Genomic DNA, 26,753 nt, shown 5'->3' with positions numbered 1-26,753 from the left:
CTCTCGAGTTGGATGCATACATGGCAGATCTTTATCCAACTACTGCAGAAAGTAGGCTTTACCTGCTAATTTGCTTTCCTTCAGTCCCTCCAGACCAGCCCAGCAAGTGACATGTGGGTTGTGCACGCTTTCCAGCAGGTGGAGACTGAGAATTCTGAATCATCAGCTACAGCCAATAAGAACCCTTGCTAGAAATAGAAAAAGCCAGTATCCCTTAACAAAGCAGGAAAAGAAAAACCTTCATTCTGTGTACCCATGAGTCTGAGCAGCCACCACACAGGCCAAATACCAGCCTGTGGCTTTTAGCAAAGTGCCTTTCTGGAAATAAACATCAATGGTGAAAAGCACATCTAAACTTAAAGGAGTTAAACATGTGCCCTTTTTTTTTTTTTAATAGTGGAACAGAACATGAACCGTAAACGGACAATACAACTCTCCCGAAAAACATTTTATACAACAAAAAAAATCCCCCCAACCTTTTTTTTTTTTTAAATAAAGAACAGAATTACTAAAGATAGGAAAAGACTGAAGGGCTCACCACCTTCCACCTGCTGGAGACTGAGGATACTGGATCTTTCTATTTCTGGTAAGGGTTCTTATTGGCTCTAGCTGATGAGTCAGAATTCTCAGTCTCCACCTGCTGGAAGGCGTGCACAACCCATCAGTCACTTGCTAGGCCGGTCCGGAGGGACGCTAAGGAAACAGCTATTATAACAAGAACAAACCAAAAACTGAGACAAAGGCTCCCAACCAAAATGAAAAGAAAACACATTCTGATTTTCAAACTGAATTCCAACATACTCCTCCACAACATGCTGCCAAAGCATTAAAGGCAGTGGAAGGCACCTGGTTTGCATTTTTCAAAATATAATATTCTTTCAGTGAAACTCCACTAGCAGCTGCTGTGGGACTTGCCACAGCTTGTCTGAGATCCCTGGACATTTTTCCTGTGGTATGTGTCAAGGAAACACGTCTCTCACGTTGAGCAGTGGTAAAGAGAAAAAGCTTTTGTGGCAGCTCTAGTCTCTCTCTTCTTCAGGGGACACCTGCTGTTCGGCGGAAGACAGACCTGCCTCCTGAGCTGTGGCCTTCGTATAGGTGCGTTTCAGTAGATAGACTGCAGCATGAAGCCCTCCTACGTTCACCCACACCGTCTGCATTTTGCGCCAGAGATGTCCCAGCTTAGCCAAAGCCTGCAGGGGAAATGAAAGGAAAGATAAGGCCTGTGCTTACAACATGCTCAGCTCTGCTCACGCTGGACTCCAGCTTTACACGTGGCTCATATCACACAACAACCTTTCAGAAACTAAGGGGTGGGGTACAGGGGGGCCTTCAGAATTGTGTTTTAGCTGCCAGTTCAATAACTGAAAAGGTTTACCCGTTAAAACAGAGATAGATTCAAAGCTTTACCATCCAGGCCATCGGTGTAGTGTGTGCAGGTAATGCACCCCCTTTACCCAGCTCCTTGTAATAGAAATTTCCATCATTCACATCTCTAAGTGGCTCCCTGAACCCACCTGACCATTTGGGGCATTCACAGTGTGTAAATATGTGGGAGTAAAGAGCTGAAACACTAGATTAGTTTTGGGGGTCCTTTAAATACCTGTCTCTGATTTTTAGTGGGGACCTCTTGAGGTCCCTTCCAATCCCTCCTTTCACTGAATTTATGACTGGTGCTTTGAACAGACATTACTACAATAAAGAAAATAATACTTGCAGTTCCAAACCTTCTTTTTTAGTTCCTCAGGTGTAGCCTGACAATTCCATGCTTTGGATTAAATCAGATCCCTTTACTCCTTTTTCTGCTGGGATTTCTCCTACCCTCTTTTCCTGTGCAATATTTACTCTCCCTTTCCAAAGCAGAGCATGAGCTATTTGAAATCATTCAGCCCCAGCACTGCTGTGGTTGGGGAGATTTTTTGGTTCAGTTCACCTGAGGTCTGCTCTGTCTGTAAATAAACAGCACAAGTAGTAGTGTCCAGAGGAACTGAGGAGACAGGAAAAGGCACCAGGGCAAATGCAGAGGCTCACACACCTTGTAGAAACACTTCTTGTCATGGGTGAGCAGCACGGCTCTGCCAGTCCCAGGCCTACACACCCGACTCATCTCCCTTAGACATGCTGGATACAGGTCCCAGTTCTTTCGTTTTGATCCTATCCTGCAGAAAAAAATACAGCCGTCTGTCTGTGTTTTCATGGGTAATAAACACCAGGATTGGCATCAATGTTTCCTCCGCAGGGCAACCTGAATGAAGCCTTTCATAAAAGCAGACTACACAGATTTCCAGATCTCACTAGTCTTCCCTCATTCTCCCTTCCTGCTGCATTATCAAAACCCCCCACAGCAAAAATCCTCTGTGCGTCTTCCACACTTTCCCAAATTCTCTTACCATTTTTACCCTGTTGCCTCCACTGTGAGGCTATTGCATTTTTCTGGAACTTTCTTTCCATCTTTGCTAAATGGTGGTTTTCTCTGGCTCAGAATCAGGCCAAAGCTTGCAAGAGGAACCTTCATTTACACCACGCAAGGAGTTCCTTCCCCTATTTTATACCCCCACCAACATACTCAGTTGGGTCACTGCAGCAATCATTCTAGGCTTGGAGCTGTGCAGACCAGCTCCGTTCAGTACCTGACAAACTCAACCATCTAGACACTGCTCTCATGCTATGATCACAACTCCTCACTCCATCCACCTGAGAAGCAGAAACTAATGTGCTAAAGAAACAGAGTGCTCTCTCGTAGCACGTTATGAGAAGGGAGAAAGACTTCAGTCCTGCCATGCTCAGGAAGTGAGCCAGTGCCCCTTTGCTCTACCAGATGAAACCCATTCGTTTCAGGATTTTGTGGACCTCACCTCTTTCCAAAGGGCATGTCTGTTACAATGATATCCACGGAGCTGGTCCTCAGTGGGAGGTTGAAGATGTCCCAGTGGACAGCATCGACTGCCAAGCCCCAGGAGAAGGAGCTGTAGGAACATGGAAGAGAGAAATATTTAACTTGGCTTCATAAATTCTGTAACCTAATGCATACAGCTTTGAAGGACCAAGCAAAGTTCCAGCCCCTCAGCTCAGAATGGTCAGCTCCCTACAGTTCCAGTCATAGGACCTTAATTCTTCTTCTGACTCACAGCAGTTAATGCACTGGCATGCAGGAACCCTGGGTTCAATTCTCTCAGGTTCACATTTTTTAATCTGCACTGTCATGCAGGAGACTTAGTGACAAAACAGTGGGTTTTAAGCCTGTAAACTGTATTATTTCTTGAAATGTATTTCCCCTATTGGCCAGCAGGCAGTGTTTTCTTGATGTAAAGCTGTGGCAGAAAGGTAAAATTATGTATAATCATACCTGATAATTTTCTTTCCATTAATCATAGCTGATCAATCCATAGACTGGTGGGTTGTGTCCATCTACCAGCAGGTGGAGATAGAGAGCAAACTTTTGCCTCCCTATATGTGGTCATGTGCTGCCGGAAACTCCTCAGTATGTCGATATCAAAGCTCCATCCGCAGGACTCAGAGAATTACACCCACGAAGGGACACTCTGCCCAGCTCACCACCGCAGAAACGGGGGAGGGGAATTAACCCAGCTCATCCCCTCACAAGTGGGGGAGGGGAATCCGTCCAGCTCATCCCCGCGGAGCGGGGGAGGGACACCACACCCGCCGATGCGGGGGGATCTGGCTTATCCTGCAACCGCAACCGCGGGAGGAGCTGACTGACCCTAACACCGCCGAAGCGGGAGGGGTACAAAGCTGCCCTACAGCCGCACGAAGCGGGAGGGAGTGCCGGCAGAATTTATGTCTCAATCCAGCCCCGTAAAACGGAGGGGAGAGGAATGCAGCAGCTCACTGTAACACAAACTCGTCTCAACTCTTGAAGAATCCAAGTGAAAGAACTTGAACACGAAGTCTTTCTGAAATAACTGAAGACTAAACTTGAACCTGAAATGCAACCAGAATAAAAACAGAACAGATATCTGGGAGGGGCTATGGATTGATCAGCTATGATTAATGGAAAGAAAATTATCAGGTATGATTATACATAATTTTACCTTCCATATCATCAAGCTGATCAATCCATAGACTGGTGGGATGTACCGAAGCAGTACTCACCCAGGGCGGGACATTGAAATCCCTGACCTCAACACTGAAGCTCCAAACCGGGCCTCCGCCCGTGCAGCCACAGTCAAACGGTAATGCTTGGAGAATGTATGAGCCGAAGCCCAAGTTGCCGCCTTGCATATCTCTTCCAAGGAGACGGATCCGGCCTCTGCCATCGAGGCCGCCTGAGCTCTCGTGGAGTGAGCCTTCAGCTGGATAGGCGGCACCTTCCCCGCGGCCACATAAGCCGCTGCAATGGCTTCCTTGACCCATCTTGCCACTGTAGGCTTAGCAGCCTGCAGACCCTTACGAGGACCTGCAAACAGGACAAACAGATGATCCGATTTCCGGAAATCATTGGTCACTTCCAAGTATCTGAAGATGACTCGTCTCACATCCAGATATTCAAGAGCGGAGTACTCCTCTGGGTAGTCCTCCCTACGAAAGGAAGGGAGACAGAGCTGCTGATTCACATGGAAGCGAGAAACAATCTTGGGCAGGAAGGAAGGCACTGTGCGAATAGTCACTCCTGCCTCAGTGAACTGCAGAAAAGGCTCTCGACATGAGAGCGCCTGGAGCTCGGAAACTCTTCTGGCTGAAGTGATAGCCACCAAAAAGACTGCTTTCAACGTCAGGTCTTTCAGAGATGCCCTCGACAAGGGTTCAAAAGGCGGCTTCTGCAATGCTCTTAGCACCAGGTTGAGATTCCACGCAGGCACCACTGAGTGCAGAGGAGGGCGCAGGTGATTAACTCCCTTGAGAAAGCGCACCACATCTGGCTGCGAAGCCAGGGAAGCACCCTTCAGGCGGCCCCTGAAGCAAGCCAGAGCCGCTACCTGGACTTTAAGGGAACTGAGCGACAGGCCTTTCTCCAGACCTTCTTGCAGGAACGCCAACACTGAAGAAATTGGAGCAGTGAAGGGAGAAAGTGAGCCTGCTTCACACCATGCTGCAAAGATACGCCAAACCCTGGCGTAAGCAGTAGAAGTAGAGCGTTTCCTCGCTCTCAGCATAGTGGCGATGACCTTGTCTGAGAAGCCCTTCTTCCTCAGACGCTGCCGCTCAATAGCCAGGCCGTAAGACCAAAGGGAGAGGGATCCTCCATCACCACGGGACCCTGATGTAACCGGCCCTGCTCCACTGACAGCCGCAGAGGATCGTCGACTGAGAGCCTGATCAAGTCCGCATACCAGGGACGTCTGGGCCAATCCGGACCCACCAGGATTACCCTGCCGGGATGCTTTGCCACCCGGTCTAGCACCCTACCCAACATGGGCCAGGGCGGGAACACATAGAGGAGCTCTTGTGTCGGCCACTGTTGGAGAAGAGCATCTACTCCCAGGGATCGAGGGTCCCGTCCTCTGCTGAAAAAGCGCGGCACTTGGCAATTGGCCGATGACGCCATCAGATCTAGGCTCGGCTGGCCCCAGCGCTTCGTGATGTCCAAGAACGCCTGAGCAGATAGTTGCCACTCTCCGGGCTCCAAGGTATGGCGACTGAGAAAGTCCGCCTTGACATTCATGACTCCGGCAATGTGGGCTGCTGAAAGCTGCTCCAGGTTCGCTTCCGCCCACTGGCAAAGACTCATAGCCTCCTTGGCTAGAGGGGCGCTCTTGGTACCTCCCTGGCGGTTGATATAGGCCACAGCCGTGGCATTGTCCGACAGGACCCGTACAGGCTACAACACCAGTACCGGGATGAACTCCAATAACACCAACCGAATGGCTCTGAGTTCCAGGAGGTTGATAGACCACTTGCCTCTGCAGGAGACTAGAGCCCCTGCGCTGTCCTTCCCAAGCAGTGGGCTCCCCAGCCCATCAAAGAGGCGTCTGTCGAGACGACAATCCACTCCGGGGTCACCAGAGGCAATCCTGCAGACAACTTGTCTGTCTGCGTCCACCAGCTCAGCGCCTTGCGCACTGCTGGGTCCACGGGAAGGCGCACAGCATAATCCTCCGACATCGGAGTCCAGCGCAGCAGCAGAGATAGCTGTAGTGGTCTCATATGAGCCCTGGCCCAGGGCACTACTTCCATCGTGGCCGTCATAGAGCCCAACAGCTGCACGTAGTCCCAAGCCCGAATAGGAGAGGCTACTAGGAACTAGTCCACCTGAGCCTGAAGCTTGACAATCCGATTGTCTGGCAGGAACACTCTGCCCACTTGGGTGTCGAATCGAACTCCCAGATACTCCAGGGACTGAGTCGGGCGCAGCTGGCTCTTCTTCCAGTTGATGATCCATCCCAGGGAGCTCACAAGAGCAACTACCCGGTCCATAGCTTTGCCGCACTCTGCATAAGAGGGGGCTCGGATCAACCAGTCGTCCAGATAAGGATGGACTTGTACTCCTTCCTTTAGCAGGAAGGCCGCTATGACCCCCATTACTTTGGAAAAGGTCCGCGGAGCAGTAGCCAACCCGAAAGGGAGGGCTCTGAACTGGAAGTGTCGTCTCAGGACTGTAAAACGCAGAAAGCGTTGGAGAGGAGGCCAGATGGGAATATGCAGGTACGCTTCCTTGATGTCCAAGGAAGCCAAGAACTCTCCTGCCTTCACTGCCGCTATAACAGAGCGGAGAGTCTCCATGCGAAAGTGCCTCACTTTCCAGGCCCGATTGACCCCTTTGAGGTCGAGGATAGGCCGGACAGAACCTCCTTTCTTTGGAACCACAAAGTAAATGGAGTAACGTCCCTTGCCAATCTGATTTTTTGGCACCGGAACGACCGCACCCAGGCGGATCAGGTTGTCCAAGGTCTGCTGCACTGCCACAGCTTGACCGGAGACTTGCAGGGAGAGAGTACAAACCCGTCTCTTAAGGGTTGGCAGAACTCTAGCTTGCAGCCGTCTCTGATGACTTCCAGCACCCACGCGTCTGAAGTTATAGTGGTCCCCTCGCCCAGAAACGAGGACAGCCGTCCTCCAATCTGCACTGGGGCGTGGACCAAGGCCCCGTCATTGGGTACGAGACCCTGGGGGAGGACCGGAGGGAGCACCTCCGGGACGGCGGTCTCTGCGAAAGGAATGCTGCTTGGGGGAGAAATTCCTCTTGAAGGAAGAGGGGGCAGAGGAACCCGACTTGCCCGGGCGGTACCGACGGGCTTCCAGCAACCGTCCTCTGGAGGTACCGGGACGAGTACTAGCCCGAGCCCTGACCTCTGGTAATTTCTTGCCCTTAGACGTGCCGAGATCGGTCACGATTTTGTCCAGCTCGACCCCAAAGAGCAGTTTGCCTTTAAAAGGCAATCTAGCCAGGCGGGATTTAGAGGCGTGGTCAGCAGACCAATGTTTCAGCCAAAGCCACCGCCGCGCAGAGACTGTCTGAGCCATGCCTTTAGCTGAGGCTCTCAAGACATCATACAGCAAGTCTGCGAAATAGGCTAAGCCCGATTCCAGGGCCGGCCAATCAGCCCTCAAGGAAAGATCCGAGGGGGAAGCCCGCTGCACCATAGTCAGGCACGCCCTGGCCACATAGGAGCCGCAAATTGAGGCCTGCAAACTTAAAGCAGCTGCCTCAAAGGACGACCTTAAGGCCGCCTCCAATCTTCTGTCTTGGGCGTCCTTTAGGGCCGTGCCACCTTCCACCGGCAACGCCGTTTTCTTAGTCACCGCAGTGATTAAAGAATCCACGGTAGGCCACAGATAGGCCTCACGTTCACTCACAGCCAAAGGATAGAGGCGGGACATAGCCCTAGCCACTTTAAGGCTCGTTTCCGGGACATCCCATTGAGCCGCAATTAAGGTGTGCATGGCATCATGCACGTGGAAGGATCTAGGCGGGCGCTTCGTCCCCAGCATAATGGCAGAGCCAACAGGGGCTGAGGGAGAGACGTCCTCCGGAGAGGAAATCTTCAAAGTGTCCATGGCCTGTAAAAACAGGTTGGGCAAATCCTCTGGGCTAAAAAGCCGCGCTGCAGAGGGGTCATCCGCTCCATCCGAGCGGGGATCTATCTCCTCCAAGGAATCCGCAAAGGACCGTTGGGAGACCTCAGACACGCTGCCCTCATCTACATCGGAGGAGACAAAGTCCTCCAAGGCCTGGAAATCAACCTGAGGGCGTTTACCTCTGGGAACCTCAACCTCTTTATCAGAAGAGGGAGCAGGGGCAGCGTTTTGCATGAGGAAAGCCTGATGCAGCAGCAAAACAAACTCGGGGGAGAAAACCCCCCAGACTGTGCACTTCCGCAGCCTGGGCAACAGCCCTAGACGCACTCTCAACCGGCGCTCGCAATAGCGGGGGAGAGACATGCTGCGCATCCAAAATGGCGTCCGGCGCGAAACTCCGCGAAGGAGCCGCGCGGGAAGAACGGTGCTTAACTTTAGCCGCTTGTGCCGTCGCCCAAATTAAGGGCGTTCATGGCATTAATGTCTCCAACCTCAAGGGCGGCCCACGAAGAAGCCGTCCGAGCCGCGTGGCCGGCCAAGATGGCGGAGGCGAGGAGCGGGGGATGGGCGTTTATGGCGGGGAAAAAACCGCCACGCCGGAGGAACGACCGGGACATTCATCGGTCACTAAACTGTCACCCATCAAGGGCGAATCAGGTTGTAAAACCCCCGCATCCCCTCTAGAAGCGCTCCAGCGATCCGGGGAGCGACCCTTTGCGCCCTCGCCCTCCGACGCCATATGCCACGAGGAGAAGAATCGGGGAACCCCCTGCCCGCTATAAAAAGGTAAAATTACCTGCTTGCCGCTCCGAGCTGTAACGAACTGGTGTCCCAGTGAGTAGCTGCAATGAACGTTTAAAGAAACGTCGAATTAAACGCCTTTAAAGACGTTTAAAATTTTTTTTTTTTTTTTTTTAAACGGAGCCAGCGGGAGGGGGGAGAAAAGGAGGGACCTGGCACCACCAGGTTTGCACTTGCTCAAAAGAGCCCTCAACCCCAGGCCTCAACAAAACCTAAGGATTAGGCTTGGAGGCCTAGCCAGAGCTGCTGCTGTGTGTGACCACCACCTGCTGAGATAGAGAACATACTGAGGAGTTTCCGGCAGCACATGACCACATATAGGGAGGCAAAAGTTTGCTCTCTATCTCCACCTGCTGGTAGATGGACACAACCCACCAGTCTATGGATTGATCAGCTTGATGATATGGAAGTGACTGTTCTTTTCTTTAGTTTAGCACAGAGAGGAAGTATCTGCAGTATACTTTTAAAATGTGCTGTTCTGGGCTCTGATTGGCTTAGGAGTTCAAATCCAGTCTGGAAATACTGGATTTTTCTCCAGCCTCAGTCAAGGAGCGGAGAGAGAAAGATCTCTTCACTGAGATCCTGTGAGCAGTTATATTCTGTAACCTGTGAGTAGCTATATTTCCTGTACTCCCCAGGCACTATTCAGGTAGTAACTAAATGTTTAGAAAATTTTAATATTGATCCATATTCAGTTATCTGTTATTGTGTGCTGTTTTATTCCATCTGTTTTTATGGTTCACTGTTCAATATTTTTATAATAAACCTTTTTTCATTTATTGACTCTTGCTTGTCTAGACTAAGAATCTTAGTGCTTTGTGTGTTGGGTCTGTGAATGCTTTCTAGGAACTGTTGGACCACTGGGAGTGTGGCCCCAGTAACCTACACATCACTGGGGATAGCTTGAGAGTGGGAGACTTGCCCAGAGGCGATTGGGACCTAGTCGGTGGGAGGAGGGTGCTAGTGTACAGCACAAGTGGCAGGTGCAGGCGGACCTGAGCTTTGCTGGGGATAGACCCTCTAAATGGCCGCTGGGTTAGCCCAAGACGCATGGCTAGGCGTTTTGTGACACTTGGGTTTCATTCTTGGCTTAAGTTCCTGGTCTCCTGCTAAAAGAGCACTCAGTCCCTGGTGAAGATCTGAGCTCAGTGTTGTGCTATGGTGACACCTGGTGGACAGTAACAGTAGCATCAAAAATAGCCCTCAAAGGAGCAGAACTTTACACGCTCTAACAGGCTGTGATGTGTACTGGGAGGGGGGGAAATAAAAATAGGGAAACAGGCTTTGACGTTGATTTTAAATTTTATACACTGCTTAGATTATATATATCTATACACATCCAATCTCTCTCTCGTGTGTGTGTGTGTGTGTGTGTGTGTGTGTGTATATATATAGGAAAGAGTTGGAAGATAGTTCAACCACCCAGCCACGCAAGGCAGCAATAATATTTTTTTTACCTGTCTTTATTCTGGCATTTCTTCAGTAAAGATACAATGTTATTTGCAGTTCTATTCACTGCCTGGGGGTTGTTATCTCCACCTAAGAAGTAACACCGAGACCATTCGCTTACTCCCTGAAAACACAAGCAACTGGTCAGAATCACGTGAATGAAAAATAAAGACACTTCTTTAAAAACATAACCTTCAAATCTTTCTGCGCTGCCTCCTGTTGCCAATTTAAGATACTTCCGCTCTTACCTCAATCATATTCTTTGCCTGCTTCATTCATAAGTGATGTCCCAGAGCCTCATGGGAAAGACACACATACATATAGCAGCCCAGGTGAACAGTAGAACAATGCAGCCAGGGCCAGCTTAACCACTGGACCAGGTGAAGCTCTGACCCAGGGAGCTAGCAATTAAGGGCGCCAAAATACCCAGCCTCTGACCTCACCTAGTCTACAGATTAAGCCCTTTCTCTCTCCCTGCAGGTCTGGCACTGCTCCTTCAACTCTCTCACCCTGCGTCTCCCCCCCACAAGGGCATGTAAAGTTTATGTTGATCACTGGTGGCAGTAACAGCAGGATAACAGGCTGCCTTCGGAAAGCCCCTGGGTCTTCCTTCTGCCATGCCCTGCCTCCTCTGATGCAATTTCCAGTGATTGGGGCGTGGTAGAAGGAAGACCCAGGGGCTTATGCTGTTGCTGACTGACAAACTTTACAGGACCAGGGGGAGGGGGGGGGGGTACCAAAGCAAGTTGGCTCAGGGCACCCTCATCTCTTGAGCTGGCCCTGCATACAACAGTCTAACCTGACTGTCACGACAAATCACTGAGGCTTCCTGAGGATCGTGTGAGGGTGCAGGAGCTCGCCTGGAGTCATGTATACACATACAAGGATGTGCAAGAGTGCCCTTGGCTTCGTAGGGGTCGTGCAGTCTCACCCAAAGTTTTCACAGCACTCACACAAGGATTTCTTTTAATAGCAAAGGGGAGAGGATGTTCTCTGTCTCTTTAACGAGGGGAAGCTGTACTTTACTAAGCCAACTTCAAGGTGTTTCACCTTCACTTCTCCACATTTCTAATCGCTATTACTCTTTCTCTGAATTTTGGCACATAAAACAAGAAATACCTCGATGGGAATGGCTCCCGTCCCACACATAGGATCCATTACTACATCGGCGGGCTGAGGGTCACAGAGCCTGGGTAACAGAACACAGAGAGCAGCCGTAAATGGGCACTTGTATTCTCCTAGGCCACAATTTCCATTGTAAATTCTTAGGACAGACACAACAATCTGGTAAGATTTTTGTAGTGCAATATGTACTAACAAAATTTATAAACGAGTCAAGCAAGGACAAATTGGTACTCTTTATCATGTTATCAGCATTATGGCACCCAAACAGGAAGTGTCGTTTTAATGCAAACATGATACCGATGTATGTGGATCTTGTTCCTGACCTGAGCATGCCGTAAGCCAGGGTGGATCGCAGTGTTGTGGGACCAAAGTGTGTGATATTCCGCCGGTGCAGACTCTCCTCTGTCAGCGCAATTGCCACTACCAGTTCATTACCATGAATATTCAGCAACACCTACAATGAGAGTCAGGAAAAGTCAAATCCTTCAGCGCCAGCCCAAATTCTCCAACACTTTACAAATTCTGTGCTCTTCTTTCTTTCTTTAGATATTTAGCCTGTCTTCCAGGTCAAGTTACAAAGCCTTACAACATAATAAACATACAAAGTCTTTAAAAAAACAATAAAAACAAGTTAAAACAAAACAGTACATATAAACAGAAAAATGTAGGCAGATAAAGAACACGTGTCTGATCCAGTCTACCTAGCCATACCATCTACTCTCTCTATCACCACCTTAGATATCCTATGGGCTCTCTTGAATTCAGATATTGTTTTTGTCTCCACCACCTCACTGGGAGGCCGTTCCACGAATTCACCACCCTCTCCATGAAGAAATATTTCCTCAGGTTACTCCCGAGTCTGTCCCCTTTCACCTTCATCTGATGACCCTTCATTCCACAGCTTCCTTTCAACTGAAAGAGACTTGCTTTCTGTGCATTTATGCTGTACAGGTATTTAAATGTCTATCATATCTCCCCTCTCCTGCCTTTTTTTCCAAAGTATACATATTGAGATCTTTATGTCTGTCCCCATACGCTTTATGACGAAGACCACTGACCATTTTAGTAGCCACCCTCTGGACTGACTCCATCCTGTTTATATCTTTTTGAAGGTGGGGGTCTCCAGAATTGTATAATAATCTAAATGAAGTCCCACCAGAGTCTTACACAGGGGCATCATCACCTCCTTTTTCCTGCTGGCCATTCCTCTCCCTAGGCACCCAAGAATCCTTCTAGCTTTCACCATCACCTTTTCTACCTGTTTGGCCACCTTAAGATCATCACATATAATCACATCCAAGTCATAAGTACATAAGTAATGCCACACTGGGAAAAGACCAAGGGTCCATCGAGCCCAGCATCCTGTCCATGGCAGCGGCCAATCCAGGCCAAGGGCACCTGGCAAGCTTCCCAAACGTACAAACATTCTGTACATGTTATTCCTGGAATTGTGGATTTTTCCCAAGTCCATTTAGTAGTGGTTTATGGACTTGTCCTTTAGGAAACCGTCTAACCCCTTTTCAAACTCTGCCAAGCTAACCGCCTTCACCAAGTTCTTCGGCAACGAATTCCAGAGTTTAATTATGCGTTGATGAAGAAACATTTTCTCCGATTTGTTTTAAACTTACTACTCTGTAGTTTCATCGCATGCCCCCTAGTCCTAGTATTTTTGGAAAGCGTGAACAGACGCTTCACATCCACCTGTTCCACTCCACTCATTATTTTATATACCTCTATCATGTCTCCCCTCAGTCGTCTCTTCTCCAAGCTGAATAGCCCTAGCCTCCTTAATCTTTCTTCATAGGGAAGTCGTCCCATCCCCGCTATCATTTTAGTCGCCCTTCGCTGCACCTTTTCCAATTCTACTATATCTTTCTTGAGATGCGGCGACCACAATTGAACACAATACTCAAGGTGCGGTCGCACCATGGAGCGATACAACGGCATTATAACATCCTCGCACCTGTTTTCCATACCTTTCCTAATAATACCCAACATTCTATTCGCTTTCCTAGCCGCAGCAACACACTGAGCAGAAGGTTTCAGTATATTATCGATGACGACACCCAGATCCCTTTCTTGGTCCGTAACTCCTAACATGGAACCTTGCATGACATAGCTATAATTCGGGTTCTTTTTTCCCACATGCATCACCTTGCACTTGCTCACATTAAACGTCATCTGCCATTTAGCCGCCCAGTCTCCCAGTCTCATAAGGTCCTTCTGTAATTTTTCACAATCCTGTTGCGAGTTAACGACTTTGAATAACTTTGTGTCATCAGCAAATTTAATTACCTCGCTAGTTACTCCCGCTCCTCTTTCATGCACAAAAGTTCTTCATACCCTAAACTTTAACTTTCTCTCTGGTTTTTACACTTCAAATGCATGACCCTGCATTTTTTAGCATTAAATCTTAGCTGCCAAATTCCAGACCATTCCTCTAGCTTTGAAAGTCCTTCCTCATGTTATTCACACCATCAAGTGTCTACCCTATTGCATATTTTGGTATCATCCGCAAAGAGGCAAACCTTACCAGACAGCCCTTCAGCAATATTGCTTACAAATTTCAAAACTCATACATCAAGAAAGTAAAGCAAGTATTAAGCATTGCTTAGAATCCAAATGCCAGTGTAAAGACCTGTAAATCATAACAGCCTAAAGTTTTTATAACTCATCTAAACTGCATTAGCTCTTCAATTGACCAATAAGCTGAAAGAATTCATTCTACAATAACAAAAATCAAATAGGAATCTGCACATGCTCTTGTCCTTGGCCATCTAGGAATAAGCTATAGTTTACAAGTCAACAACAGCTGAGTAAATAAGGTGGTAATTTCAGAAGTAACCGTAGGCATTACCCCAACAGATTTTATGCATTGAGATCAACCACCGAGGTGGAGGAACGTTAAACACTACAAGTAGTAGATAGAACAGAAGGAGTAATGAAGTCAACCGGACACTTCCAGAAAAAAACACATGGGAGATGAAGATTAAACAAGCACAACTTTATTTCTTGAAAAGGACTCGACACGGCACCGTGTTTCGGCAAATGTGCCTGCCTCAGGAGTATGAAAATTAAAGAACATTTATAAAAACATAAAAATGCAAACACCAACAAATTAAGAGAAATTTGTTTCATAACAGAAAGCCAATGTAAGGATATTAGAAATGGTGACATATGATCTCTTGAACTAGCATTTATATTACATGCCCATGATATGTGTTATGGTATAAGCCAATTGTCAGAATTATTTTATAAATATAAAAAGACAGCTTTTAAAAGATGTACCTTCTTTCCCCTTTTCCTTGGGAATTTCTGGTAGTAGGACTAGTTAATTACAAAGACATTTAAGAGACAAAGGGTACTGTGCTTCAAAGAGAAATAAAACTCTCTCTGCCCTCCCACCTAAAAAGACTGAACAAAAGCTTGACTAAAGTGGGTACCTGGACGCTCATCAGGACATCTCTGAAAACCAAAGACCCAAGAGACAGAAAGTCTGGAGAACCCATTGAAGACAAAGAACTCAGAGGAAAAGCATAAACAGGACATTTGCTTGTCAAAGGTATACCTACACCTCCCATCAGCTTTCAGACATGTGCAGAAAGGAAGGACTTGTAATGTGTATCTGCTCCAGAGACTGAGCAGGAAGCCTTTTCACATCAAAAGACCATTTGTCAGCAAGATCCAGACAGCAAGTCTTGTGATGTCATAAGACATGAGACCAAGATACCACAATGCTTTGCAAATGCCCAAGGGTCGTGTGGAAACCAGGAAACCAGGTCAAAGATCCACATGGCATATCCTCCTGCAGCTTGCAAGATATAAAAGCAAAAGCTGTTTCCCCAAGATTCAGATTCTCTTCAGCTGCAAGCAACTCAATGATCTACTCACTGCAGAAGCCCTGTTCCTGTCCTAACCATGTGCTCATCAATCAGCTGGACCACAGCATGCTTGTAACAAGGACTTGTAAGTTAACCTACCTGCTACTTTGTTCTATTTTATGCACAAATTCTCTGTTCTAAGATCCTTTTAAAAACCTACCTCTCGTGTGCAATTGTATATTAAATCAACCTTTTTGAAGCTAAAAATACGGTCTCTTTGTGTTCTGAGTATATGGTATCTTTTATATATACTTAATTTATTTAATCTATTGCAATTATCACCTTTGGTGATTGGTGGAGAAATTAATATCCTAAAACTTATAAATACAGCACCTGCTCTTAAATTATAAACAGTAGCGAGTGCTCTAGAGCTCTTTCCCCCAAGATAAATCATTTCTTGTAACAATATGTACAGGTACAATGAGGATGCTGCTCTGTAATGGTTAATTATTGTAAGTTATTAATACTTCTGCCATATTTCCATCCGTGCAGCATGCACAATGCTCTCCACAGTTCACATAGACAGCTTCTATTCCTAAGGCTCAGCCTCAGCAGCAGGATTTTTTCACTTGGGTAACTTACAAAAAGTACAACTTTTATTAGGAAGCTTGAAACATCGCACCTCCACATCGAAGTTGGTCATGTCAGCCTTCCACTGGAAATGCTCCTGCACAGCCCCTCCGAAGTCTCGTGCTGCCTCATTAGAACTGAAGCTGTGCTTGTCTCCAGCACGGTTACAAGTGACTCGGTACTTCAACACAGGGCTCCCTGGACTGGAGATCTCATCTGCTTCTTTCTCCTTGCTCGGGGTAGCCATTAAGTCACTGCCATCTTCTAGAGTATATTTAAAGAAGAGAACATGAGACAGAGAAATGTGAACACCAGATTAGTGGTACTATTAATAAAAAGACACTCAATGTGGTAATGGATAGAAATGATAGATCTAAATAACTAATAAATGCTACCATCCCTTCAGGTATGCCCTGAGGATAACAATATGAGTTCCTTTTACCTTTCTCCTCTGAGCTCTCCTCTAAAAGTGACACTGGTTCCTGTCCAGCACTCTCCTGAGAGCTTCCCTGTTGCACTTCAGTTGCTACTGCCAAAGCATCACCAGCCCCCAGTTCTGCTGCTGCCCCTTGCCTGCTGCCTTTTGCTGGATTTTGCTGTTTGTGTCGTATTTTCTTCTTCTTCACACTGGTGTTGAGCTGCCACACATGGAGAGCATGTGCCCAGGGCAGCTTCCCTGCTAACTGCTGCAGGTCTTCCAGAGCTGCCTCCTGAGTAAGAAACGTATGCTGGAGTCATTACGGCACCTCAGGTCTGTCTTCTTCAGCATAAGGCTCCCAGGCACCTGAAGTGCTGCTCCTGACTCTCTTCACTCCCACCCCAAACTTCTCTAGAAGCTTGCTGCTGGCACTGCTTCCGGAAGAGCTGTTCTGCTTTCCTGTGGCACTGCATGGCTCTTAGTGAGTATAAACCACGTAGTCTTCTGAGACTGTGCAAATAGTGAAGAAGTCAGGAGAACAAGTGACTCAAAGTCTCCGAGAGGTGCATGGTGCCAAAAGATAACAGAACTACTGTTTCTGGGGTGGTGCTGGCAGCAACAAACCTCCAAGGAAGGTGAAGGGATATTAAACGGGGGGGGGGGGGGGGGGGGGGGGGGGGGGGGGGGATGGAGATAAGATGATGGATACTGAGAGGTGAGAGAGGTGGCTGAGCACCAAGACTAGTGCAATTCTGGTCACCGCATAAAAATATATATCACAGATTCAGAAAATGTATAGAGAAGGGCAACCAAAATAATCAAGGGGGGAAAGGCTTAAGAGGTTAGGGCTCTTTAGCTTGGAAAAGAGACAACTGAGGGGAGATATGATACTGGTCTATAAAATCCCGAATGGAGAACAGGTAAATGTGAATCAACTGTTTACTCTTTCAAAAAGTATAAAGGCTAGGAGACACTCCATGAAGTTACATAGTAACATATTTAAAACAAAAAGGAAAAAAATATATTTTCGCTCAACGTATAGTTAAGCTCTGAAATTCATTGTGAAGGATACGGTAAAAATAATTAGAGTAGCAGAGTTTAAAAAAAAAGGGTTTGGAGAAATTCCTAGAGGTAAAGTTGTTAAGACACTTGGGGAAAGCCACTGCTTATCCCTGTGGTAGATAGCAGGAAATCTTGCTATTTTGGGGGGATTTTGAAAATACTTGCAGCTTAGTTTGGCCACTGTTGGAAGCAGGCTACAGGGTTAAATGAACTTTTGGTCTGACCCAGTATGGCATCTCTTATGTTCTTGCGAATGTGTATTTTTGGGATGATGGGCTGAGGAAGGGAGGAAGAGAGACTTTCCTTTAGCTTCACACGTTGCTCTCAGGTTGTCTGCATCATTGGAACAGGGCTACCCCTTGCCAAGGTCTTCAATTGCTTTGTTCATTTAAGATTTTTGCCAGAAGTGACCCCCACTTTAAAAATAGTGATGATCAGTAACCTATACTATGTTAGCCTTATAAAGTTCCTTTTTTCAGAATAGCACAAGAAACATTCAAAACCCTACTCACAGTTTCTTACTTCCTGTACATCTGAAAAGTTGGCGCCCTTTTTACTCACAGATTTTACATTCATTTTTTTAAATAAAAGTTTGTGAGAAATTGTATTTTGATAACTCCTTACAGTAAGTACCTAACCAGACTAGTATCTCCTTTGTGTACAGATACTTTTAAAAATAAAGAAGTCCATGAGTCGTTTCTCTGACTGCCCCAACCCTGCTCACAGGATGCCTCCCCTAAATACAAGTATCTTCAAAACACAAAATTACTCTTAAGGTTCACATTATTTACGTTTTGTTGTAATATTTTGGTCTTGATTTACATCCTAGAAACTTTAGCTTGTTTCAGTAAAGTTTCATGAATATAAACCTGAAGGAAAGCTTTAGATCTCCAAAAACTGTTCTTATTTTCCCCAGATAAGAGCCGAGTCAGCAAGGTCAGTTTCGAAAGCCTGTGCAGCTTTTCCACTGATGCTGTAGAGCATTTCCATGCGTAGATAACCAATGCATGTAAACAGCAGCATGCCCAATTTCCAAGGGGCCGTGCTGTGGGCAGGAAGTATTTCAGATTTTGGAACACACTACGTTCAAACTTTCAAGAGTCCTTGTCGTTGGCACTTACACCTGCTCGAGTCAACTAACTGCTCACTGGCATTGGGGGTTTGTGCTAGTGACTAAGGGGCAATTGTGTTTATCTGTGTGCTGTTTAAAGCCACCTCTAACAAACAAACCAACCAAAAAGTTTCTTCATTCGGCTTCATGAGTTTTCCTGGACATCTGGTTCTGTAAATTCGACACTTACACGTTTAAGTGTGTTCAAAACCCTGAGTTCTGCCACTTTTTTTTTTCTTTTAAATGTGTTTCTTTCTGAAACAAGTGACCCAGTGGGTATACTGCAATCCCTGTATTTCTCAGCCTGCTTTTATGCATTTTACTAAAGGTCCTGCATTCAGTTAGCCTTTTATAAAGTACTTGGGGAATTTATCTTTACCAGGACATCCCAATTTTTGCCTCGACACCCTATTCAAAATTGGGCTTCAAGGCTGGATTCCATTTTGTGCTATTAAAAAAAAAAAAAAAAAAGACTTAGGCCCTAGAGTTTTATTTCAAAATTAACTCACCTTAGACTCTTTGAACTTATAATCTGCAAACTCCTCAACCACCACAAACAGGTTATCAACTGACCTTAGGCGATGGACCTGGACAGGGAGGGAGGTGAACATCATTTCAATGAAATAAATTACCTTCCATACCACGACTCTGTTAAAGTTAAGGGTGTTACTCAAGTGTAAGGATCTGATTCCCATGTGAAAAAAATAAATATCCTCCTTGGTTCTGAAACAATTGCATAATATATGTTTACTCCTGGACTGTGGAACTTTTTGCCTTCTTTGGTGTTATCACTACTGCAAGGTTTAAAACTCTTCCACATCAGAAGGCGCCACTTAAGCCAAAACACTTCAGTCAAACTGCTTTTTCGGGCTAAGAAATCTAATCATGTTACTCTCTTTTCAATCAAAATGCAAGGGCTCACAATTTCTTTCTGTATCCTATTACAGGTATTCTACTCCAGGTTGCCTTCCTTCTTGTTTAACCTGCTTATACGATACTCTCCAACTCACTCCCATCATCCTTTCCATCAAAATCTCCTGTTATTCCATATCACTCCCAGATGTGTGTAAATTACACTAGGAGTTCCTTCTTCAGTGTATCAGCCCCTACCCTTTGGGATAATCTGCTCTTGGATATTCATTTAGAAACCTCCCATACGAAATTAAGGTCAGCTCTGAAAATACATTGTTTTGCTCACGCATTCTCTAATTTTTGGGCACTCTTAGGTGTTGACCCAATTCACAGAGTTCAGCGATGTACGTCTTAATATTGCTTTCCCATATCTGCTGTCCCTCCTGTTTATTACCATACTAGTAAAAAAAGCCCCGTTTCTGATGCAAATGAAATGGGGGCTAGCAATGTTTTCTTCTGTGTGCATGTGGGAGTGTGTGTGTCCCTGCCCTCTGCCCTCTCTCCCCTCCCCCCTCTGAGTCCTTCAGTAAAAAAGCCCTGTTTCTGATGCAAATGAAACGGGGGGGGGGGGGGGGGGGGCTAGCAAGGTTTTCTTCTGTGTGCATGTGGGAGTGTGTGTGTCCCTGCTCTCTGGCCTCTCTCCCCTCCCCCCTCTGAGTCCTTCACTGTTACAGAGCCAGCGATTTGATTTCGTGCTCTGCTGTTTTCCTTCACTGACTGTTTGTGTTACAGAGAGGGCGGGGCAGACACTCATAGGGAAACCGGATATCTCGCCCCCTTCACACTTCCGGCTGGAGGCTTCATAGAACGTTGGTGTTGCCTTTTATATAGAGAGATTATTATGAGTACTTAGATATCTTTTTTTCATTTCTCTGTTGTAACCTAGGCCTTTTTTGTGTTCTCTAATCTGTAATATTTTTGAACTGCTTATCGACTTAGCGGTATATCAAAGTTAAAATGTGAATCTCAGAATAGTGGATCAACTGAGAACAGGTAAAAGCAATTTCACAAAAAATATTCCACAATCAATGAAGCCCAAACAAAGCATGAATGACTTAGTATGGCATTACTGTGGAGTGAGTTCCTTACTAGGACTACACAGACTTCAAAAACAGTCTTTTAATCAATAGTTTTCTCTATTATACAGAGCTAGTTCACTAGTGACTGGACACATGTAGCCCTCTTTTGTTGTAATGTGACATTTAATGCCTGGAAAACTACAATCAGACATCAGTCCACGACAATTACAGTGTTGGAACCTAATGAGTTTTCAAAGCTTCAGAACAGTAACATGCTTGGTATTTGTCTCGGTTTTATCTTTTGGCCTTGTGCACTTAACACTTTGGAATTCAGCGTGTAGACTTCATAGCCAGCACTCCCCCCCCCCCCCCCCCCCGCCCTTCCATTCATCTCACAGCTGGCACTCTCCCCATCCCTCTCTCTGTGTCACTGTGGCAATAGCCTCACTTCTCAGGAGGATGTCAATACTACTGTTTGAAACCAACCTGGGAAAGGCTGTCCACAGGAATGTTAAAGTATATTTTCCCCCGATCCTTGCTTATTTTGCAGCATGAGCTCAGTTTTTCTTTCACTTCTGCTGCAGCCGTGAACTCAAAGCCAGTTGGAACAGTAGCACCAATGGTGATTGTGGCATCAGGTGGGTTCAGGTCCAGGTCGCTGCTTGAGCGCTGTACTGCAGGCATACCAGGGTCAGTAAGGCTCATGTGCGCTAATGTGTCTGCAGTTTCCTCGTCAGACATTTTGACAGGAAATAATCCAGTTAAGCAGGCAGATGTTTTATTAGTGCCTTAAAAATAAACACACAACACAATGTGACTCCTTTTTAACCTTACCAGCTATCTTGTTTGTTGCATCTTACGTGCTTATGTATGTTTTATGGAACTTTACCATGAAACTACTGATACAGCAGAATATAAATTCTTTAAAATACTGTTCACCAGGCCTTTAGTGAAAGAAGTAACTAACTTCTTAGTCTCACATACAGACAAGGAGTGACACAGGCTATACATACTGCAGCAGTAGAGAATGACAAGGGAAACAAAGTTTTTGTTCACGTCCCCGCGAGCTCTCATTCCCATATGCACAAGCCTCAAACTGGACAATGCTGCCACATTTAGAGTAACTCTGGACAGAATTTCTGCATTAAGGAAGCCATTCTCTCATTATTTAAAACCTCACTGCATTCCACAAAACAAAAGGAGCAAGTTCCCACATGCAATCTTCTTCTTTTGATGTAGGCACATGAGGAAAAAAAAAAAAAAAAAAGATATGAAAAGCTCCCAGTTCTCAACCTAATTAAAAAATTAAATTATTTTTTTTAATTGTACTTATAAATAGTAAGTTTGATTGTTAAGCACCTGATACTTGGTGGCCCTTTACTAGGTGAAAAAAGTTCTGCACAAATACAGGGAGTCCCTATAACCAGCCCCTCCAAATGACACAATGATTTACAACTTAGAATAACTACTCTAACGGATGAAAAACAATTCTTCCTCTTTGAACATCCATATGCTGCACAAGATGGCATGCTTCAAAATATAAGTGAGATCAAATAAAAATGCTACCAACAATAAACAACGTGGACAGAGTAGCTCATAGGTTTGCTTGCTTTGTTTGGGTGAACGGGGATGACGGTTGCACGGATGAGAGGGAAAGGAGACCACAGTACACTTCATGGGTTCAGCCATTATGAGTCTCGGTTCTCAATCCAACCTCCTCAGTCAGTTCTTTCCTATTCGTTCCCTTCTGGCTCCCTGCACCGCTGTCCTTCTTCAATTTTTGGGCAGTGTCAGTAAGGTAAGTAACCTCGCTACCTTTCCTGCAGCGATTCACCAACGCCAGCTCCATGGCCTTCCTTCCGCCAAGTGCCGCCTTCTCTACTGCAACTTCCTCTTTGACGCTAAGCAGGAAGTTGCAGTAGACAGGGCGGGACTTGACAGGAGGAAGGCCATGGAGCTGGCCTGTGTGATCACGGATGCTGCCGGCTGACTGCAGGAAAGTGTAAGTGGTGACCACAGGATTTTTTTTTTTTTTACTGTGGGAACAAGGCTTTTTATCATTCCTGCGAGGCGGTAAAAAGTTTTGTTCCTGCATCTGCAGGAATTATTTTTACAGTGTTGCTGCTACCACAAATTTACTGTAGTTTACCACGGTATATCTGTGGTAACGGTAACTGTGTCATTCTCTATGCAGCAGGACATGTTTATCCACTCCTACCCTAGCTGAGATAACATTTAATCATCTCTCTGACCTCATGTGCAACTTTCTTTAAATTATTTTCTAATTTCTCTTATCTATCTGTTCCATCTTTGCTTATACCTAGGGGCTGCCGGACCATTAGGCGGCACTCTTCAGGAGCGGTATCTCCCCCTTCGTGGCTTTTTACCTCGGCACGTTCCAACCCCGGTAGCAGCAGTGATTCCCATACGCTGCCTTGCTGCCAGCACCTGCCACTTCCCTTTACTGCAGCCGCCTCTCTGATGTAACTTCCTGTTTTGTCAGAAGCTCAGGCAGCTGCAGGAAAGAGGTGGATGCCAGTGGCAGGGCAGCGTATGGGAATCGCTTCCACTGCTGGGTTTTGGAACATGAGGTAAAAGCCGGGGGGGGGGGGGGGGGGGGAGGCAGCTTGTTAGCTCCGCCTCAGGCAGCATCTTGCCTTGGTCCGGCCCTGCTTATACACTACACTGTCAATTAAAATGTTCTACTACGTATTGTGGTGACATTGGAAGTAGTATATTATTAAGAACTCTTAAGACTCACCGTTTTACACCAAACTAAAACAATTAGGGATTATCGGAGGAAAAAGACTGCCTCTTATGTATTTAGACTAAACTGTAATAAACATCACTAGTCTCAAAAAACTCTCCTCCACCCTAGATTTTTTATTTTTTCAATTTTTTTCAAATTCTTTATTTCATTCATTCATCTTCATTGTTTCAGTTCAGTGTAAAATGGTGAGACTTACAGTAAGAGTACTTAGTAGTATACTATGCCATATTTTGTACTATTTGAATATTTTTACTGCTGCAATTGTCTATTGCTCATGTTTGATTTATTCTTACTGTACACCACCTTGAGTGAATTCCTTCAAATAGGCGGTAAATCCTAATCAAACATATAAATGGCAAGTGACCGACTCACCTGCAAATGCGCAGTAGAGACTTCCCTCTCTGTCCCGCCCTTGCGTCAAGACGTGATGACGTCAGAACAGAGAGGGAAATGGACGCTGCCGTTGCCGCTGGAGCCTGGAGACGAAGGAAGAACATCGCCGGCGCTCCAACCCCCCTCCATCCCCGCCGCTCTCCTCCATATTGGGCCCCCTGCACTGACATGACAGCGCCTCTCGCCTCCGTGTGGAAGCGCTGCAGGCAGCAACAGAGCGATCTGCTGCTGCCTGCAGCGCTTTCACACGGAGGTGAGAGGCGCTCTCATGTCAGTGCAGGGGGCCCGGCATGGAGGGGGAGGGAGCGGTTGTGAGGATGGTAGCTGGACATGGGGGGTTTGAGAAGGGTTGCTGGACATGGGGCGAGAGCAGGGTGGGGGGGGAGGCCAAGGGAAAGAGGAGGGTTGCTGGATATGGGGGAAGGGCTGGGGAGAGAGGAGGGTTGGTGGACGGGGTGAGGCAAGGGGAGACCAGGAGAGAGGAGGGTTGCTGGATATGGGATTGGGGAGGACATGGGGATACAGGAGGGCTGCTGGACATGGGGGGAAGGGCAGGGGAGAGAGGAGGTTTGCTGGACATGGAGGTAAGAATTACAAATCTCGCCCGTTTTAACGGGCTTAACGGCTAGTAAATAAATAAAATGCACCTTCTGATCCACTTTCAGCATTAACAAAGCTTTTGACTCCGATGCAGTAAAAACATATAAGCACAGCTTAACATACCCTGCTGATTATAAATGATTTAAGTTTACCTGGGCGCTCCTGGAGCTTTGGGCTGACCCCAGCAGAGGAGACGGGGGGAAGAGTAAAAGCCAAGGGAAGGCCCTGGCTTGAAATGCGGCCTTGTGGAGCCGCTGACGTCACTCGTTCACGTGCGCGGCGGCGGTGACGCGAACGCGATGACGTTGAGTATGCGCCATCCGTGCATGCGCGGGAGCCTCAAAATAATCTGGCTAGCAAAGTCATGGAATTAAATTAAAAGCCCGGAGTCATCAATTAAATTAATTAAAAATATTTAAATAGTACTGGTTGGGACCGGTAGTGACATGGACGGATTCTTTTTGTTTGGGACACATTTTGTTTTGCTTGATGTGCGTTTTTAAACGCACCCTCCCCCCCCCACCACCAGGGTTGTTGGGAACAGGAGGGCTCAACAATTGAGGTCACAAAGCTGAAGCCAAAGAGGTTGATCTCCTTTTCTCTCTCCCCTGCACAGCCGTCATCCCCATGCACCCCAAACTAAGTAAACAAACCTATGAGCTGTTGCATCCGCCTTGTCGTTCTTTATTGTTGGTACCATTTTTATTTTATCCCATTCATATTTTCTGACATGCCGGTTTTTGCAGCATACGGATCTACAAGGAAGTATTGGTTTCATTGGTTAGAGTAGTAATGCCAAATGCCATAAAAACAACGCACGATTTGACAACCTTCCCGAAATTACTGAAGACTAACCTGTTCAAAGAGACTTATCATAAAGATCCTTCATAAATGAACTGACACCAAAACATTTTTACCAGAACAAGTTATTATTGATTTATTTGTTTACTATAATCACAATGTCATTATTGAACGTTACACAGTACCCTTGTCCTCTTATACCTGAAATTATCTGTATATTTATTTACTTCTAATTTATTTTATATCTTCTGTACTTTAAATGCAATAATATTCTGTATTTCTCCTTCCAGAAATGGCAATTGCCATTATGGATTAATGTAAGCCACATTGAGCCTGCAAAGAGGTGGGAAAATGTGGGATACAAATGCGGTAAAATAAATAAATATAAATAATTAGTTCTAAATCGTAATTATTGTGAAAGGCCTGGTTATAGAGACCTCCTGTATTTGAGCAGAAATGTTTTCACCTAGTAAAGGGCCACCAAAACAGACATCATGTTATGTGGGAACTTGCTCCTTTTGTTTTGTGGATTGTAGTGGTATATTATAAAAATGCACTTGCTTTTTTTTATTACTACGATTTCACAGAGAGGTATTGAATAATGAGGGAAGAGCTTCCTTCATGCAGAAGTTCTGTCCAAAGTCAGTCTAAATGTGCCAACATTGTTCAGTTCAGCACACTATTAGCATACAAAGTTGGCTCAGGCTGCCTGCTGTGTGACTGTTCTATCACAGTTTCATTATTGCTACCATTGCATATGGGCATTTGCTTTAAACTTTGATTGTTTTAATTTGTTTATCCAGATCTTACATACAGATGGTATCAGGGCCGGTCCTAGGGTCTCTGGCGCCCCCCCTGCAGACTATAAGTTGGTGCCCCTGCCCCCCCCCAGCATCTCCTTTCTCTCTTCTCCCACCCTACCCCTGTCCAGCGATTCTCCGCCCCCATCTCCCGCCGCCCTTGGTGCTTTAAATCTTTAATTTACCTCCGTTCCAGCAGCCGCGTCATTTGAAAGCCTTGCCCCGTCTCTAGCCTTCCCTCCCTTCGTGAGTTCATTCTGCAGTCCCGCCCTCGAGGAAATGAAGTCAGAAGGCGGGACTGCGGAACGAACTCACGAAGGGAGGGAAGGCTAGAGACGGGGCAGGGCTTTCAAATGATGCGGCTGCTGGAACTGAGGTAAATTAAAGATTTAAAACACCAAGGGCGGTGTAGTATGGCGGCGCAGCGCCACAGCGGCGCCCTTGAAGGCAGGCGCCCCCCTGCGGCGCTTACCCCGCTTACCGGGTTTGACCGGCCCTGCATGGTATTGTTTTTTAAACCTAAAGGCAAATCCTAAGTGTGGTTGAACAATTAGGTATAAACTGTGTTGTGTCTGACTTTACTTGTTTTGGACTGCTTTGGGTCCTACTGGTCTGTACATCTGCTGTCTACAATTTTGGATGTACTCTGTATAAGTTGTTTACTTTTGCAATGTGTGTATGGATGCCCGTGTGCATGTGATAATGTTTGAATAAATGTCTATAGTTATGATTTCTGAACATGCAGCATCATTAAAGGATAGACGTTTAAATGCTCAGTTGGGTATATATTCTATTTTTTATTTTTTTATTTATTTTATTGCATTTGTATCCCACATTTTCCCACCTATTTGCGGGCTCAGTGTGGCTTACAATACATTGTAAATAATGGAAATACGATTTGTTAATCTCAACTTTGTTAAATGTTTCAGACATCCATCTACTTGCTCCCATGATGTTACTGAATTATATTATTCTGTCTCACTGTATTTTCAAATGTAAGCCACATTGAACCCTAGCTTGCTTGGGATAATGTGAGATATTAATGTTTAAAAAAACATTCTTTA

The 26,753-nt window shown here is 46.0% G+C and overlaps 1 protein-coding gene across 2 annotated transcripts; it reads right to left on the bottom strand.

Annotated features, from left to right (window-relative positions):
- Nucleotides 1-493: 493 nt before the first annotated feature.
- THUMPD3 (THUMP domain containing 3) lies at nt 494-24,338 on the bottom strand. Of its 2 annotated transcripts, none has more exons than XM_030207080.1 (11): nt 24,241-24,338; nt 20,812-21,113; nt 18,904-18,981; nt 16,246-16,513; nt 15,856-16,067; nt 11,676-11,806; nt 11,347-11,416; nt 10,236-10,351; nt 2,856-2,966; nt 2,036-2,159; nt 494-1,193 (listed from the first exon to the last, which is right to left on the bottom strand). In XM_030207080.1, exons 2-11 carry the CDS (start codon nt 21,064-21,066, stop codon nt 1,020-1,022), a joined length of 1,539 nt encoding a protein of 512 aa, XP_030062940.1. In that variant the 5' UTR covers nt 21,067-21,113; nt 24,241-24,338; the 3' UTR covers nt 494-1,019. The 2 variants fall into 2 exon arrangements, with proteins under 2 accessions (XP_030062940.1, XP_030062941.1); XM_030207081.1 differs by having other exon boundaries at nt 15,856-16,064.
- Nucleotides 24,339-26,753: the final 2,415 nt, after the last annotated feature.

Source organism: Microcaecilia unicolor, chromosome 6, assembly GCF_901765095.1.
Source record: "Microcaecilia unicolor chromosome 6, aMicUni1.1, whole genome shotgun sequence".
Classification (NCBI taxonomy): Eukaryota; Metazoa; Chordata; class Amphibia; order Gymnophiona; family Siphonopidae; genus Microcaecilia; species Microcaecilia unicolor.
Note: the sequence above shows the minus strand (reverse complement) of the source record. Positions and strands in the feature narration are given on the sequence as shown.